The following is a 17,578-nucleotide window of genomic DNA, read 5'->3' as shown; positions in this document are numbered from 1 at the left end:
TAACAGAGCAGAGTCGGGTGTCCAGCTTACCTGACCCAGGGTTTAGAGAAGAGCAGGGGCTAGTGGTCAGGTCACAGGCCTGGGACCCAGACAACCCTGGGCTTTCACTAGAGCTGCCTGGCATGCGCTTGACCAGACACGTTTTCCTTGCACTGTGGCAGTTTGTCAGCGCTGGAAAGTTTCACAGCAACGTTGTGATTTGGGGGAACGTGAAGGGTTCTAATCTGAGTGGAGGCAGCTCTGAGCCGAGATGGGCCGGCTGCTGACGCTCCCCAGGTTGCTGAGCTCTGGATCAGGGCCCACTGCAGAGAGAGGTTTGGGTCACACGGCTCTAGTCCCTCCTCCCCCTAGTGCTGTGTCAGTGGGTCAGGCCCAGGTTTCTGCCCAACCCTGCTCCAAAAATCCAGCACCAGGGAAAAATCAAGAGACTCCAGCCTTATTCTGGGGCTTGTGAGAAAGAACCCCGTGCTTGACCGTCCCCTCCTGGCCCTGCAGCAGCTATGACAGGACCACTCCTCGCACTCCTTTAAACCCCCTCTGCTCATTCCACACAAAGCCCCGGGCAGTGTCACCCCAGCACCTCTGTCTTTATGGGCTTGGCTTGCAGCCGAGCCGGTCAGCTTCCCGCTTGGGATTTCAGGGCTGCTGTTCACTCCTCTCTTGCTGGGGGGCTGCTCGGTGGGAGTCATGCCTGGCCAGTTCTGTTCTATCCCGTCCCAGGGGAGATGGGGCTGGGGGAATCCTGCTCTGCCCACAGGGAAGTACTCTGACTTTCCACACAACGCCCCCCCAGAGTCTCCTCCGCTCCATCCTCCTCTAGTGGTGCCTGGGCACAGGGAGCAGAGAGGCCGATGAGCCAGCCGCAGCCTTGGCTGGGCCCTTAGCTCCGTGCTGCTGACAACCTACCCGGGGCATGAGCTGCCTTGTGCCACAAACCCCCAGTGTCAGCAGGGAGGCCCCAGAGTTTGGCCTCCCTTCTGATTCCCAGCCTGTGAATGCAACTCTCAGCCTCTCGAGAGGGGCCGTAGGCGGAGGGCGCTGGTGCTACAGGAGGCAGCTGCCGCAGGATTTGCCTTTTGACCCACTTGGCTGTCCCCAGGCCACAGCGAGAGGCCAAGCAGCACAGCTGCTGGAGGTGTAGTTTGGCTGCTGATCAGGGACGACTGGCCTGAGCACGGCCTGCAGGGGTCAGTGGTGACTGACCCTGCGTGCAGGGGACTTTGAAACACAGCCCCTTGGCACATCTATTCCCAGCAAGTGGTTTCCATGATATTCGGAGAGTCCCCAAATCTCTCCCAGCTGGGCTCCCTGCACCCCAAGGAGAGACAGCATTCCTCTCGGCCAGGCCTCCATGTCCTGTCCAGGGGAGCCCTGGAAATGTGCCCTCCCTGGGTTAGCACCCAAACGTTCCTGTCACACAGGAAGCAGAAACAGACTAGGAGTTTCTTCTTCCTTTGAAGCCAGAGCCAGTAGACCCAGCAACCTGCACACACAGGAGCTGCTGTGTGAAAATACACATGGGGCATTTCCAGGGAAAATGCAACCAATGAAGGAGTTTCTTACTCAGCCTAGCTGGTCCTGAAATGGTTTCCCAGCCTGAGGGACAAACAGCAAGAGGGGGGTTGGCAGAACACAGTGTCCAGGGCTGGCAGTGGGGTGGTGGGAAGCACCGGGCAGGGTGCTGGCAGTGGGGTGCTGGGTGCAGGTTGCTGAGAGCACTGTGCAGGGTGCTGGGTGCAGGTTGCTGAGAGCACTGTGCAGGGTGCTGGCAGTGGGGTGCTGGGAGTGCAGTGATGGGCCTGCCCACCTTAGCCTTGGGTAGAGTCTGAGGCTGGAGGGAGCACGTGTCAGCGTGGTGGGGGTGAATAGGGGAGTTGAGGGGGGCGCCAGGCCCGTGGATGACGGTGGGGTGTGCACCGTGCCAGGGAGGGGCGGGAAGAATGCGCGCGTGCAGAGCCAGAGCCAGAGCCCCCCGCGCTTCAGCCCCGGCGTTGCCCTTTTAAGAGTTGAGCCGGGGCGGGGGAGGTGGCGCGGTGCCTGGAACAGCCAGCAGAGACAAGGGCGAGCGAGCGCTGCGCGAGCCCCCCCCCGCCCGGTGCCTGCGCGGCGGTTTCAAGCTCCCCCGCCCGAGCGCCGCTGCCGGGTTTGCGGCCGCTGCTCCGGGCCGGGGCCGGCGGGGTGGCCGTGGCGATGGGGCGCTGCGCCGGCCGCGCTCGCTGACGGGCGTGCACAGGCGAACCCCGGCCGCAGCATGTACGCCAAGGGCAAGGGCCCCGCCGTGCCCTCGGACAGCCAGGCCCGGGAGAAGTGAGTGCGCCGGAGCCCGGCGTGGGCCGGCAGCGCGGGGCGCGGGGGGGCCCGTTCCCCGCCCCCTCCCCCGGGGGGCTCCACGCGGGGAGTTCGCCGGGCGATGGGGGCCGGAGCGGGGCGCCCGCGGGCGCGCAGCCGGCGGCCTCCGTCCCGCTCCCCCCGGGGCCGGGGGGGCCGCAGCCGGCTCGGAGCGTCTCAACTTTGCGCCGCCAACTTTGCGCTCTTGGGGCGGCGGCGCGGGGGTCCGCCCGGCTGCGGGCGCCCGGGGCCGCGGCGCCCAGCCCTCGCCCACCGCGGAGCTCCCGGAGCCAGGCGGGTCCGGCCCAGCGCGGGGGGCTGCGAACGGCCGCCCCTTGGGTGACTTGAGCGGCTCGGGGCCCCGGCGTCGCTGCGGGAGCGGAGCGGGGCGGGGGGTCAGCAGGGGCCCCGGGGGGAGTGTCGGGGTGCGGGGACCCAACCGCCGGGGCCGGCCCCGGCAGGAGCCCCCCATTGTTAGGGGCGGCCCGGCCGGGCGCTGCTGGGCCGGGGCTCCCGCCTGGGGCGCTGCCCGGCGGGCCCCGCAATTCGCGGCCGGCCCGGGCTGAAGTGCGGGGGGTGGCCCCGCACACGGGCCCCGCGGCGCTGCTGCTGGTAGCAGGTGTTGATCCTGTCGGGGCCCCGCTGTGCTGGGCGCTGCTCGGACCCAGCCGGCTCCTGTCCCAGGTCTGGGCAAAGGGTCCTGGCCAGGAGGAACCCGCCGCTCCTGGGCTCTCCGTTGCCTGCCCGAGCCGCAAAGCCTGACTGGCAGCGGCCACCCGAGGCAGCAGGTTGCCGTGGCTGGGCACATGTACATGGGGGGGCAGGACAGATGGGGGGTGCTCAGTGTGATGAGTGAGTGAGTTTTGCATGGGGGGGGAAGTGCCAGCTTAGTTTGCCCTGGGGCGGGTGCCAGGTTGGTGCACCGCCTCACCGTGTGCAAACAGACTTTCCCCTGGGGGGGGGCAGTTACTCTGTGGAGAGCCCTGTCTCACCCCCCCCCGTCTCTGCCCCAGGGCAGCTCCCAGTGGCAGCAGGTGGTTTGCGTCCGGCACATCCCAGTGGTCATGCGCTGGCTGGAACCGGGCCCTTTGGCTCAGTGCATGACCTGAGCCGTTTTCTTCGCTGTTGGGCAGATGTGGGATCCCGCAGGGAGGGGAGGGTGAACCTCTTCCTAGCGAGTGGACCAGAGAGTGAAAGGAACCAGCCAGAGACCCTGGAAGGGATTGGTAGCCCCCTCCCCGCCCCCCCAAAGCCTGGCCCTTTTGGGTGGACTTGGGATATTATTTCAGCTACAGAAGGAAGACAATGCAACCTTGGGACCAGACAGCCGCTCGGTGCCTGCCCCTGCCCCTGGAGCTTCCTTGCGTTGGTGGGTGATGGTTGTGAGCATGGGGGTTCCCATAGGATTGGGCCTGTCTCAGCCGGTATCCCATCTCCTACAGTGGCTCTGTGTGTCTCTACTTCAGGGGCTGGAGGGTGCTTTGTGGCCCATCGACTGCCGCTGTGATGGGCCAGGAAGGCTGCGGGTGCTGGGACGGAGGGGGCTGCAGGGCTGGAGCATTTGCTGTAGGAAACTCTGGGACCACCCGCTGCACAAACTGTTCAAGTAATGAGAGCAGGGGAAAGGCCGGATGAGGGAACCCCAGGACTGAGCTTCCCCTCCCCACCCCAGTGCCAGGGCAGGCTCTGGTAGTAGAACGGAGTCTGGACAATTCTCCTTGCTGTGATGGGCCCTGGGGTGCCAGACTGGGCCCTGGCTGAGTCGCTCACGGGAGCCAGATGCTCGACCCGCCTTTGGCACCACTTGGTCCCACTGAGGCAGCCGCGCTGACTCGGGATCCAGGTGAGCCGCATCTTCTTAGCGGCTGCTGCCGGATTCTGTCCCCGCGCTGTCACTCGCTCATTCATAAAAGCGGCCTCTTGAGAGCAGGGGACACGCCTCCTACAAACCCAGCAGTCAGCCGGGGTGGGGGGAACTCTTTGCCTGTGTGTGTCTGTCTGTCTGTCTTCCCTGTGCATGTCTGTGTGTCACCACGGCTCCCTGGGGGGTCAGTGCAAGACCCCGTTCTGCTCCCTTTCCCCAGGCGATGCCAGGCCAGGGGAGCCAAGGGATCAACCCCAGCCTGGCCCCTGAGGGGCTCCCCTGCCCCCGGGCCCCATTGAAATGTCCCTGGCTTGTATCTGGAATCCAGGGGAGAGGGTCTGTTCTATTATGTGACTATTCTTGGGGGTGGGAGGATTACAGGCTGGCTCAGCTGCGCTGGGGGTGGTGAGATGCGGGGGCCCAGCTGGCTGGGGGAATGAATGTGGGGGCCAAGCTCCCTAGGTGGAGGGAATGGCTAGAAGAGCAAGTGACCTGCCCCAGGAGCCGCGGGGCCTGCGGTTCCAGACCCCAGCCTGGTTTAGTAACTCGGAAGGGAGGAGTTGGGGCAGTCGGCCCACCCGGCTGGCTGGGCTCCACGTGGGGTTAGCCGCATTGGAGTCAGTGCAGCTGTTTAGGCAAGTTTACTCCAGGATTGGGGCTGTGGTCTTCCTCGGAGATGGAGAGGGGCTGCCCCCCCCCCCACTGCTTGCTGGCTGGGAGCCCTGGCCTTCTCACCTCAGGGCTGGAGTTCAGGCCTGGCTGGCTGTGTGTGGCCCATGCCAGCTGCTTCCAGGCTCCTGGACAGGAGCATCTGGGTCTGCTCTCCCCGCACGGAGCCGTTCTCCGTACTCCCCACCCCCATGCGGTGCCACTGGTGAGGACAGCTGGCATTGCTAGGTTAGGTCAGCACTGCCCCGTGGGCACCTGGGGCAGGCAGAGCTGGGAGCTGCTGCTGCAGAGGGTGAGGAGAGAGATGGCTGGGGCTGAGCCTGGGGGAGATGCCAGGGGCTTTGGGAGGAACCGTAGCAAGTTGACTTGGCCCCATCTGGGTGTTGTCGATGACCCTTTTGCTTCCCCTGGCGTGACAGGAGGAGAGTGAAGAGCTGGGAGAGGGGGACTCATAGGGAGGGGGCTGGAAGGAGGCAGGAGCAGGTTGGGAGTGCTGCCCGTAGGGGGCCAGTCCCAGCCAGGCCCCGTGGTGACACTCACCAGCGATTGTTCCTGTTGTTTTCTGCACTCGGTTGGTGATCGCTGAGAAGCTGGGATCTCAGCTTGGACTCGCTGGCATTGGTTTTCCTCCAGCACACGTGTGCACACATATTTGTTATTGTAGGGTTGCCAGCAAGGGCTGAGCCTGCATGCAGCTCTTTGTTGTTGTAGCTGTCATGGGGTGCTGGCCAGCTGGGCTCTCAAGGGGTCACCTGAGCCTGGGGGCTGGGCAGCCCAGAGAGTGCCAGGGCCAAGCAGGCATGGCAGAGGTGAGGGGGACCAGGGAGCTTTTGGGGAGACTATGAAGTGAAGAATGTGATCAGTGAGGCCGGCCAGAGCTGGGGAACCCCTGGGGAGTTGCAGGAGCTTGTGCAGCGGCTCCTGGGAACGTGAGGTGATCCAGCCTGGCTGCGGGAAGCCAAGCCTGAAACGGTGGATCCTAGCAGCCAGGGCAGGGCTCCCTGGTGAGTGGAGCCCGGTGGGGATGAAGCCCCCTTGCAGCAGGCCAGAGTGGGAGGAGCCCAGGGGGTAGGGGTTGGGGTTGGAGGGAGGATCCAGAGCAGGGGGTAGGACTTGCAACGGGCAGGCCTGGCTGAGTGGAACTGAAGGGAGCCCTGGCCTGGGGCTGGAGAAGAGGGGAGGATTGAACCTGGGACCTCTCAGGTGGACGTCCTGGAGCACAGGGCCCTGGAACTGGGGCAGAGAGGCTGGCACCAGTCTAGACGTGGGCCCTTGGGAGGCTGAGCTGGAAGGGATGTCCCTGGCAGGGGCAAGGCAGTCAGCTGGGATTTGCTGCGCTCTGGGGATTTGGGACGACTGGCTTTGGCATGAGGATTCTGTGGGTCAGCTCATGGGAATGTGACTGTACTGTGCCCGCAGGGGGACTTCGGATAAACACTAGACTGTTACCTTTGGAGGGTGAACGAAGGGGAAACTGAGGCAGGTGTCCTGGCTGTGCCGTGGAGGCAGTGAGGGGAGGCTGCCCTACTGCAGGAGGGTTGCTGGTGAGCTTTGGGCCTCTCTGTGTTGGTGGGCTATAGTAGGTGAGCCCTGGGCTGTTGGCTTTGGGTTCATTTGTTTTGCTTTAAGGAAAACTTTGTATTGGAGCATTTACACTGAAGAGAAAACACACGAAAGTGAGCCAGACCCTGCCAAGAGATAAAGGGATGAGTCCCAGCCTTCCCCTGTGGGAGGCGCTGCTCTCTGGAGTAGCAGGAGCAGGGGAGAGCCATGCTGCGGGGAAAGCCGGGGGTGGGGGTTGTGCCACCATCCAGGTCCCCTTGGAGACTCCAAAGCATCACTCTGGAAATCTGCCCCATAGAGACTGTCTGGGACCCCCCTGCCCTCACCAGCCTGTGCATCCCCTCATGTGCCAGGCAGTCACCTCCTGCAGCCTTCCCTCCATGCAGAGGGTGAGTGGGCTGGGATAGTATGGGGGGGCTGCCTTCCCAGGAGGGGGCACCAGCTCAGAAGATGGGGTAGTGGCAGCAGCGCTTTCTCCAAGAACTTCTTCCATGTGTCTCCGAGGGTCTCGGATGCGTGGGTCCAGAACCAGTGCTGGCTTTAGTGCTCTGAATAGGCCCTGATCCACTAGCTCTGCAGGGGTTTGTTCATTCCCGGCTGCTGCTCCAGGAGGGGAGAAGACGACACGAGCACTGAATTCTCTGCTGGCATCACTCTGCCCACTGCAGTAGGAGGATGTTGGGTTGCACCAGCTGAGGATCTGGCCCTGGGAAGCAGTGGCTAGAGACTTTTCCCTTTGAATGTCTCATGGAAGTGCAGAGTGGTTGTTATCTGCAGGGCCTTGCCCAGGGGCCAGGGTACTGTGTGCTGCACAAACACAGAGAAAAAAGGACCGCCCTGCCCTGAGTGTAGAGAAAACGTTTAGAATCGGAGACATGCAAAGTTTATCTTGGCGCCCGTAACCATAGTATCTGGGCTCCTTCCATGTCCAGAGCAGTAGCCGCGTCCCCAGTGGGCTCCGTGGAGTGTCTGGCTGCTCTTGCTTTCGGGCAGCTCTCTGCTGGGGGGAGATTTGCGCCTGGCTGTTGTCAGAGGCTCTGTCCTGGGGCTGTCTGGGTGGAAGGATGCTTGTGTCACTCAGGCTCTCCAAGAGGAAGGCTTGGCAGAGACTCTCCGGCTGCACTGGATCCCCTCTGGGCATTTGCTCCAAGGCTGGGTCCCCTCTGTGTGGGCCTCAGCTGTCAGGCCTGCTCCCGGGCTTTGTGAGCCACGGCCTCCCAGACCAGCACATCCCTGACGCCGTCCCAAGGGTCTCTGCCGTTCTGCCCGCTGTTCCCCCAACTCCAGAGACCCAGCTGGTGTCTGGGTGACCATCTCTGCCCTCAGCCCGGCCCCAGACAGCTCCCGAGTCGAGCAGTGGGGCAGCACTGCCTCTGCTGTTCCCCACAGACCTCGGTCCTAGGAGCTCCTGGCTGCGCTGCCTGGGGTCCAGGGCCGAGGCTGGAGCGAGATCTCTGTCCCCGCAGGCTGGTGACTGGGGTGGGAAGCCAGTGTATGCAGGCCAGGCCTGAGCGTCGCAGTGCAGGGGGAGGCTGCTCCTGCTCCCCCTCGCCTGGCCCTGCTGCTGCTGGCCCTTTGGGCCAAGGCATGGCCCATTCCCCTGGGGCTTTCTTGTCCCAGGAAGTCCCGTGCAAGTGACTGTGCCCAGAAGAGCAGTGCTGCCCAGCCCAGTAACAGCCCTGGGTGCTCTGTGAACCCCAGCTTGATAATGGCAGGACCAGAGACCCCATAACTGCCCACGGCGTGTGCCAGGTAAACCATGGCTGGGGGCCCTTTTCACAGGATGGGCTCTCTGTAGGAGTGTAGGGAGCTGGGTCCTGGGCTAGAAAACCATGCATCATCTGTTCCAGCTGGCACACTCCCAGCTTGCAGCCCCTCAGTCTTGCCCCCCCACACACACCTGAGATCCCTGGCAGCATGGTGCCATTTCTTGGCAGGCTGCAGCATTGGGTTTGGGGTGCAGTGGAGCCCCCCCCAGAGTGTCCAATGCACTGAGGTGCCGTCACAGCCCTGCTCTTGCGAGCCCCATAGCGACAGCTCAGAGGGAAGCAAGAGGGCCCTGGGAGAACCTGACTGTGTGGCAATCCTGTCTGGGGGGCTGCTGTCTGCATCTAGCACAAAGGGTTGGGGGAGGGCTTGGGCTCTCTTGGTGCCCAAGGTGTCTGTACAGCACTTAGAGCCCAGGGGGGCTGTAGCTGCTCCTCCCAGGGAGCCAATCGGGGCATCCCCAGCTCCCCACCCAACCAGCTGGCTTCGAGGCCAGCTCAGCCCTTGCTACATGTATGGCTCCCGTCAAGGCCTGCCACTGCCAGCAGTGGGGGGCAGTGCAGGGCACGGGGGGGGGCCGTCCCCCTGCATTCTGGCCTGGCTGTGCTGACCCTGCCTGGATGGTCCCGATTCCAGCCCCCCCACTCCACCCCTCCAGAGACGCAGCTGGAGCAAGCAGGTGCCCCCGCTCCTCTGCCATCCTGGCTGTCTTTACTCTTGCACAGAGGTTACCTCGAGCCTGGAGTTCCTGCGCCCTCTGGCTTGTTCTAATCCTCTGCCCCCCGTGGCATTAAGTCCCGGCTCTGGTGGAAGTGTGTGGTAGTGTTAACCCCCAGGGTGCTGGGCAGGAGCTGATGGAGCCAGCAGGGAGGGTGGAGATCTCCATGCATAGCCCTCTGGCTGGGGTAACCCGTCTGGGTGCCCTGCTGGGTTGGGGCTGCTGGTGGTACCTATAATCACTGCTGCCTGGCATGCCGGGTGGGGGCCCTGGCAGGACTGCGGGAGCCCAAGAGGCCAGTGTGCAGAAAGCTCTTTCCGGTGAGAGGATGAGCAGTGGCTGGCTGTGAATGTGGGCTGGGCCCTGCCATGGAGCCAGGATGGACGGACGGACGTGGGGAGTTCCGGGTAGGGCCGGGCCTGACCTGAGCTGGGCTCTTCCCCTCTGGAGACCCACAGGCCATATCCTGAGCCTGTCCAGGCGCTAACCATGCCGGGAGGGGGAGAGGAGGGGCTGGGTGCCTGGCCGATCCCAGGACACTGTGTGTGTTCCCGGTGTGGATTGTGCTGTCTGTTGCATCCCCAGCTAGCTGAGTGGGCAGGCATGCCAGTGCTGCCCGGGGCCACAGCTGTGTCCCACACCAAGTGGGCACTCACTTTGCAGCCTGAGACCTGGGGTAATTCTCTGCCCTGGGGACGCTCCCATCTCCGCCTATTCTGAGCTGATGCTCTCCAGCCGGCCCTGCCACCTCCTGCTCCCTGTGCCAGAGCAGGCCGGCCGGGCCCCTCAGGTTCCGGCACTGAGCACTCTTGGGGGGGCCCCCTTGGGGGCCAGGCAGCCTGGTGGGGGAGCGGGTTACGTGTGCAGAGCAGGGGCAGTTCTCTGTGGATTTGTCCAGCACTGCGCTTTTCCCCATGGCATATCTGTCTGCCCAGCGGGGCCCTGGTTGGAACCCAGCTCCTGCCATGGCAAGGGGCACCTCCCTGCCTGTGCCAGTTGCTAGCAGTGGGTAGGAGGGGATAATGGCCGTGTCCCGTTCTGAGGGCTGTAGGGCTGAACTGCCTGGCTCCAGCCCTGGCACAAGGAAAGGCTCTCCCGGCCATGTGTTGGGTGGAGATGTGGGCAGGGGGGCACAGAGGATGGCTTCCATTCCTGGCATGGCCACAGCTCGGGGGCAAGTTCCGTAACCCCCCATGCTTCTCCAGATGGGGCTGTGAGGCCAGCGGGAGGCTCCTCCCCCTGTGTATCTAGATGCCAGTCTCCCCAGTCTCATCACCCCACAGCCATCACCCTTTAGAACTGGTGCCCTGCCTGCTCCCTGTGGGGGCTGAATATGCCTGGCCTCTGCCCCTAGGAGCAGAGCAATGCCCCATGAGCCTGTTGCCCTGTGCACTAGTTGCATCTCCTAGGGATCCCGGGGAGTGGAGGGACGATGTTGCATGGGTGGGGAAGTGGCTGAGTTGCCTGCCCTCCGCTCATCCCTCTGCCCCCAGCCTTTCCCTGCTAATCCCCCCTCATGCTCTTTCTCTGCATCGCTTGCCCCTTCGCCTCCCATGAGCCCTGGGGCCTCTCCCGCCCCGTGGCCTGAGCTGGCTGGGAAAACCCCACCCGGTGGGACTTGGACATCATCGTTACCAGTGCCGATGAAGTTTCACTGCCTGTGGCTCCGGGGGACTGAGCCCTGCATGGGACACTTGTCTATGGCTCCTGGTTTGCCAGACGGGTACTGTGTGGGAGCCGCCCTGGCTCATCCCTGCCCTGGCTCGCCCCGGCTGCCTGATGAGGGGGTGGGCTCTGCAGCTGGGGGTGGGGGAGGCACTTCCAGTCCAGGGATTTTAATTCTCAGTGCTCTAGGAAAGCTCCATCTGCGCCTCTCATCATCCCCCTAATGTCCTTCCCAGCCCTGCGGATCCTCCCTTGTGCATGGGGATCTGGCCGCCTGGGGGAGCAGGGGAACCGTGGGTTCTGGCAAGCCCAGCACGCTGGCCCTGTCTGGGGGCCCTGTCTGGCTCCCTGTGTAAACCCAGCAGGGCTGAGGGGGAGGGATCAGCCCGTGCTGCCAGGTGATGCTTTAACGCCTTGTGAGTCTGTATGGACTGGCTGGCCTGGCATGCTGGGGCCACATGGGGGGGTGAAACAAACCTTGCCCCCTTCCCTCCGCTAGTGGTGGGCGAGCTAGCAACCATGACATCCGAGTGAGTATAGTGAGGAGAAGGAGCCAGCTGTGAGAACTGGGGAGGTGGCGTCAGTACTTTTGGGTCACCACTGAACGGGGGCAGCACTGGGGCAGGGTGAAGGGAGGGAGGCTGCAGGCAGCCAGATGACAGGGGTAGTGGGTGAGGGGGACCAGGCAGGGGGGAGCACGGTGCGTGTACCTCCTGCTCCGCAAGGCCTGTTGGGCTCCCTGCTAGGGCGCATCTCAGCCCAGCCGCACAGTGCCATTGTCTGGGGGGCAGGCAGTGTTGATGCTCCGGATTTTCTTGCATTGTCGCGGCTTTTCAATCTGCTTAGGATGTTCTGAATAATTGATGCTTTGCGGTGCAGGCAAATGGATGGAGAAGCAGGAGCCAGTGGCGGGGCTGTAGCAGCCCCACTCTCCCTTGGACAGCCCTGGCTGGGAATGCATTTAAACCCGTCTCCCTGCACGGAATGCCTGGTGCCCAAGGGTGCTCCCTGTGTCACTTCCAGGGCACCGCATGGGACTGGGGGAGCCATGCTGGTTACAGAGTGAGTGTCCTGACCCCTAGGTAGATCCCTGGGGCACTGCCCCTCCTGCTGCATCTGGGGTTATCCCCTGGCTGGGTTTTTTTTCTGAATTTGCCAGTTGCCAGAAAAATAACTTAATCTGCCGGGTTGTTGGTGGGTTTTTTAAATTTATTTTCTTTATTTAGCATGGGTCTAAAGATTTGCATTCCCATCACCATTCACTGGGGTAGCAAATGGTAAAAGTTTTTGTGTCCAGCCAAAGAAGCTGCAGCGTTCCCACTTCTGCAGCTTGAGATAACAGATCAAAATTGTTGAAAATACAGCAGCTGCCTGCCCACCAACACGCCAGCGCCCCGTGCGGGCGTGAGAGGGTTTGAGTCACGCGAGAGTGGGGGGAGGGGTTTGCGGCGTTGCCTGGGGGTGCAGTGGACTTGTCTTGTGGGGGGAGTGTGCGCCTGTCTGTTTGCGTTTCGAAGGGGTAACCCCCGCTGCAGCCCCCCATGCTCTGTGGGTTAGGAGTCTGGCACCCCTGGGGCTGGTACTGAGTGGAGTCCTTTTTCCAACCCTCCCAGCTCCATGGAGCCTGGCATGATGCCAGCAGAGCTGGGCTGTCTGCTCCAGACACAGGCCCCAGCATGTCAGACTCTCCCTGTGGGCCTGGAGGGCGTGCGGTTCCCCTTGGCTTTAGCAGGGCCTGGCAGGGATGGGCACTTTCCAGACTGAGACTGTGCTTGGTTCTGTGGGTCACGGGGTTCTTGGCTTCCTGCCCCGCCTGGTGTGTGGTGTGGCTGTCGTGTTCTACCCCAGAGGCAGCTGCCTGACCCACTGCCTCCCCCCCTCCCCCCAGCAATGGGAGGCGCTTGCTAAATGCTAGATCTGGGCCTGTGGAGGGGCCTTTGTCTGCATCCCTGTTCATGGCAAGGGGAGAAGGAAACCTTCCCCCCCCATGGGGAATCTGGTTTTAGGGGCTCCTGGAAGCACTGGCCACGTATTGCCAGGGCCTGCTCCACACAGCCCCTGTCCTGCATGGGCAGTGCTGTGCCCAGGGGGAGGAGATGGCAGGATTGGACTCCCAGGCCAGATAGCACAGTGGGGCTGACCGTGGGAGGAGGAGGGGTGCAGGCTCCCTGGGGCTTGGCTCTGTGGGGCATCAGGACAGAACTAAACCAGTTCCTCCTGGGATCAAATGCTCTGGCTGGCTCAGCACCATGGGCTGCATGGGGCCCAGAGAGCTCCTTGCATGGGGCCAGGTCCTGCTGCAGAGCGGGCTGTGGGGAGGAGGCATTCCTGGAACTGAGGCATCTCTCGTCTCGTGCAGGTTGGCGCTATATGTGTACGAGTACCTGCTGCATGTGGGAGCCCAGAAATCTGCACAGACCTTCCTCTCGGAGGTAAGACCAGGGTGGCTTTGGGACCCCTGCAGAGTCCGAGGTGGGGGCAGCACCCCACCGGGGTGTCAGGGATGCTAGGTCCCGTCAGGAGGAGGGTCCCTGCCGCACAGAGTGGCTCTCCCATCAGCTGCTGGAGCTTCCATCTCAGCCCTGCTCATGTCCCGTCCCGTGTTTTGGCCAGTGCCGTTTTGGCTCCGCTTGGTTCCATGGGCTGCCAAAGCTTTTGATGGCCCCCTTTGTAGGGGGCAGCCCCAGGCTGGTGAGGGGCCCCAGGTGCACGGCTCCCAGCCAAGGGGGGCTGGGACACAGGGTCTGCAGCTGGGGCAGGGAGAGGGACGCCCAAGTGCGGTGGGGATGGGTCTGGCGGAGGCTGCGTCATCTGGGTGCTGCCACGCCGGGTTCTGTGCCGCTGCAGGACATTGGGCAGCTCTATACCCTGGTGCGCCGGAGTGGGGGGAGGGCTCTAGGGCCGGGCCGCTGGGGTGATTCCTCCATGTAAGGCCTTGGGGGCAAGGAGCTGGCTGAGGGGCTTCTCTGCTCTGGGGTGAAGGTGAGGGCCTGATGGAGCAAATGGGGGCTCCACACAGCACGTTGCTGAACAAGGGCCCCGGAGCTCTGCTGGGGCCCCTCGATCCTGCCCTGCAGCCCCTACTGCTCTCCTGGGTGTGGCTGGCCCAGCGCACAGGCCCCGGGAGGGGGATGCTTGCAGGGACAGCACACCCTGGAGACCATCAGGGAGCTGGAGGCGTGCTTGGGGCCCTGGCCCCTCTCCTCCCTGACCCTATGATAACCCCTGCACTGAGTTGCCCACTGCAGTTAGCTTCCTGCGCACCATGCCCGCAGGCTGGAGTTAGGGGGCTAGCAGATGGGAACACTGTGTGGGGGCTGGGGCTGGAACGCTGCAGGGGTTTGTGCCTGCTGATGCTGCTGCATTTCCACCTGGGGTCTCCTGTCTGGACATGGCTCGGGTGACCTGCCTTCTCTCTTGCAGATCCGATGGGAGAAGAACATCACGCTGGGGGAGCCCCCAGGGTTCCTGCACTCCTGGTGGTGGTAAGTGCCCTTCCAAGCTTGGGGCGCGGGGGGACTGTGCCCCAGGCTACAGCCATGGGGTGGGCTTGCAGTTCCCCTAATCAGCTGGGCTCTGCCAGGGAGGGGATGGCCCCTGCCCTCTCCTTGTCAGCGGAGCAGGGGAGGGGGCGGTTGTTAGTGGAGGGGGAAGGGCTGTTTCCCCCCCCCCTCCCTCCAGTTCCTGTCCCTGCTGGCTATTCCCTCTGCCGCTGACACTCATCACCTCGAACCCCATAAAGCTGCTGCTCTGCTTTTCCCATCAGCCTGCAGGAGCAACTGGAATTTATTTTGGGTCCCCCCCGTCCCCTCCGCATCCTGCTTCCCGGAAACATCCTGGCTCCCCCAGCGCTGGGCCCCACCACGCCCAGCTCACACATATGGAGACAATTTGGCTGGCCCCAAAAAGGCAGAAAGCACCGTTCCTAGGCAGCCACGGGGCTTCGTCCCGTTCGATCTGGGCCTGACCTACTTCCCCGTGGCAGCCCAATGTTCTGGGACCAGCGGGTTCCTTCCAGGCTCCCATAGCTCAGACGGGAGCGCAAAGGAGACAAGGGGTCAATGTACAAATGGGGCAGGATTTGGTTTGTTCCGCACAGCTCCTTTGTTAAAGCGGGGTAAACTAAGGACTCCAGGAGGAGTTCATGGGTAGGGGTCCATCTCTTCCCTCTCCCAGGAGCCTCACTGGGGTGGGTTTGGAGCCAGGTCTGGTTCTGGGCTGTTCTAATGGCCCGGGCTGGGGGGCACGGAGCTCCCATCCTCGCCCGCTGAGCTGTGCGCGCCCTGTCCCGCCTGTCTGCACCATGACAAAGTAGCTGCCAGCAGGGGCAGCGACTTGTATGGGCCCATGGTACCCTGGCTCCAGCAATATTCAGGGCCCTGGGGCCCGACTCCACCAATGTGCGGGCCGGGTCTCTCACCCGGCCCCGCCTGCTGCCCCATCGCACCTTCCCCCAGCCACCCCGCACCGTGTCCCCAGGCCCTGCCTGCTGCCCCTGCATCCCTCCCCCACCATGTCCCCTGCCTGCTGCCCCTGCCATACCTCCCCCTTGTGTCCCCCAGCCCCGCCTGCTGCCCCCCCTGCCCCGCCTCTCCCCTGCAGCTCCAGGCTGACTCTGCTCTGCTGGCTCCTGGCATCAACTGCTGCCGCAGGGTCCTAGTGCTCCCCCTTCACTAGTGGCAGGGCAGGCTGCCCTTCTGCTTCAGACCCTTCCCTTTTCCGGCAGGACCCTCCACCAGCACAGGGGCCCCCCTTCCCACAGTCACTGCTCCTGCCCCACGCTGGGCAAGGGGCAGCCCCATCCCCAGTGAGGAGCAGCAGCAGGGGAGGAGGGGCACATGTGATGGCAGTGGCCCCCTCCCCCCGCACCCACCACAGGGAGGGCAAGGAGGCTTCCTGGACCTGAGAGGGGCCTTAGGAGCATGTGCAGTGACAGTGGTGGGGGTGAATGTGCTGCTGGGGGGAGGGGGGTCCCTTCCTCCCCAGCAGAGCTCACTGCAGCTGGCAGGGAGAGGGCTGGGGGAATCCTCCTCTCTGGCCCCAGCCCCAGGGCAGCCTGCCTGCACCCCAAACTCATCCCCAGTCCTGAGCCCACTCCTGCATCATGAACCCCTCATCCCCAGCCCCATCCCACAGCCCTCACCCCTACACCCCCTCCCTCAGCACCCCCTCCTACCCACAAACTCCCTCCCAGAGCCTGCACCCCTCATCCCTTCCTACACCCACATCCCCTGCTCCAGCCTGGACCCTGCACCCAAACTCTGTCCCAGAGCCTGCACCCCTACCCCCGCACCCTCTCCTGCCCCCAAACTCCCTCCCAGAGCCTTATGCAGGTGGGGGCAGAGTTTGCGGGGGGGGGGACGGGTTCTGGGCACCACCAAAATTTCTACAAACCTGCCACCCCTGGCTGCCAGATGCCCCGTGCCTGGCTCCACCTTCTGGTGCAGCCCAGCTGCCGGGGGCGTGAACCTCGCCTGGCCCCCAGCTGCAGAGAGCTCTCCAGCCCCACCACTCTGTACTGGGACTGCCCGACTGCATGGGGCTGGGATGGACTCCTGGGTCTGTGGGGAGTGCTGTCCCAGGGCATGCTGGCAGGGGGTGCTTGTGGGAGGCCTGTGGGGGAGGAGGGGCTCCTGCCTCCCCCTCGGGCCCCAGCTGGATGGGGTTATTCAGGGTCCTCTCTGTGCAGCCCAGCCAGCTGTCTCTTGCTTCAGAAGTTTGCCCCCCCCATCCTCTGTTTGTGACATCACAATAGTCACCTTGGCAACCAGCCGTGATGTCACAAAGAGAAGAATGAAGGGCCGGACAGTGGCTGGAGTGCAGGGGGCTGGGTTCTGTTCCTAGCTGCATGTCCTTTGCCCCCAGAGCCGCAGGGGAATAGGGCCCAGCTCCTGGAATGGGGCTACTCGTGATGGGTACCCACGGGAGATGCCTGGGGGGCCTCACCTGCCAGCTGGGCCCCAGGAATCTGAGTGTCCCCCTGCGTGTATGCAAGGTGCTGTAATTTCTGCTCCTCTTCCTGGGGATCTCTGGGGGGTGAATGCAGCAGAACTGCTCCCACCCCATGGGACGGACTGGTGAATGGGCCCCAGAGATGAGGGAAAAGCTGGGGTGCAGTGAGGCTGCCTGACCCACTGCTGCCTTTGTGTTCAGGGTGTCAGTCCATCCACGGTGCTGTGCTTCCATCCTGGGTGGGTGGGTGAGCCTGCTGAACTCTGGACTCCTCAACTGTAGCATGTGCCTACCTGACTGGGGGGGCGGTCCCTGCACTGGGCCGGAGCCCCTGCTCCTGCCGTGGAGGAGGAAGGGGTTCAGGGCTGTTGGGGGGGAGGGCATGATCCCCAGGGCAGGGTGTCCCAGAAGTAGCAGGGGGGATCCCCAGCAGCTGGGGTTGTGGTGTGGGGGAGAAGGGATGAGGCCGTGGACCATTCTGCTGCCCAGGGCCGTGGGGGTTGCGCCCCTGAGCTCGGGGGTTTATGGCTGGACGGAGCAGCGTTGCTGCTGCCCGGCCTCCTGCAGGGGGCGCTGACACTGGCCAGACAAGTGCTCCATTGGTTCAGTGCCTGGGACCCGGCCCCGCTGCCCCCCTCCCCTGAGCCCAGCCTGGCCCTGTGGGCGCCCTGGAGTGAGCTGAGTTTCAGGGCCGGTCTGGGGGTGGGGGGGGTGAGATGAGATGGTGACATCAGAGCACTCAGCCACTCACCCCCTGGCTCCCCATGGTATATTTGCATACCATCATCCTATTGGCTGGAAATGCCAGGCGTGGCTGACAGCAATTCGTTTTTAAAGGAAGAAAAGGAGGACTTGTGGCACCTTAGAGACTAAAAAATTTATTTGAGCATAAGCTTTCATGAGCTACAGCTCACTTCATCGGATACTGTAGCTCACGAAAGCTTATGCTCTAATAAATTTTAGTCTCTAAGGTGCCACAAGTCCTCCTTTTCTTTTTGCGAATACAGACTAACACGGCTGCTACTCTGAAACCTGTCGTTTTTAAAGGGCAG

At 63.3% G+C, this 17,578-nt stretch overlaps 1 protein-coding gene across 1 annotated transcript in view; it reads left to right on the top strand.

The window, feature by feature from the left end:
- Positions 1-2,045: 2,045 nt before the first annotated feature.
- SSBP4 (single stranded DNA binding protein 4) overlaps positions 2,046-17,578 on the top strand; it is a 49,727-nt gene continuing 34,194 nt past the window's right edge. Inside the window, exons 1-3 of the mRNA XM_038384100.2 lie at positions 2,046-2,307; positions 12,934-13,006; positions 13,998-14,059. Of these exons, the coding sequence (XP_038240028.1) occupies positions 2,252-2,307; positions 12,934-13,006; positions 13,998-14,059 (191 nt within the window). The 5' untranslated portion in view covers positions 2,046-2,251. The remainder of the gene's footprint in view (positions 2,308-12,933; positions 13,007-13,997; positions 14,060-17,578) is intronic.

Source organism: Dermochelys coriacea, chromosome 25, assembly GCF_009764565.3.
Source record: "Dermochelys coriacea isolate rDerCor1 chromosome 25, rDerCor1.pri.v4, whole genome shotgun sequence".
Taxonomy (NCBI): domain Eukaryota; kingdom Metazoa; phylum Chordata; order Testudines; family Dermochelyidae; genus Dermochelys; species Dermochelys coriacea.
This window is presented reverse-complemented; position numbering and strand designations above follow the sequence as displayed.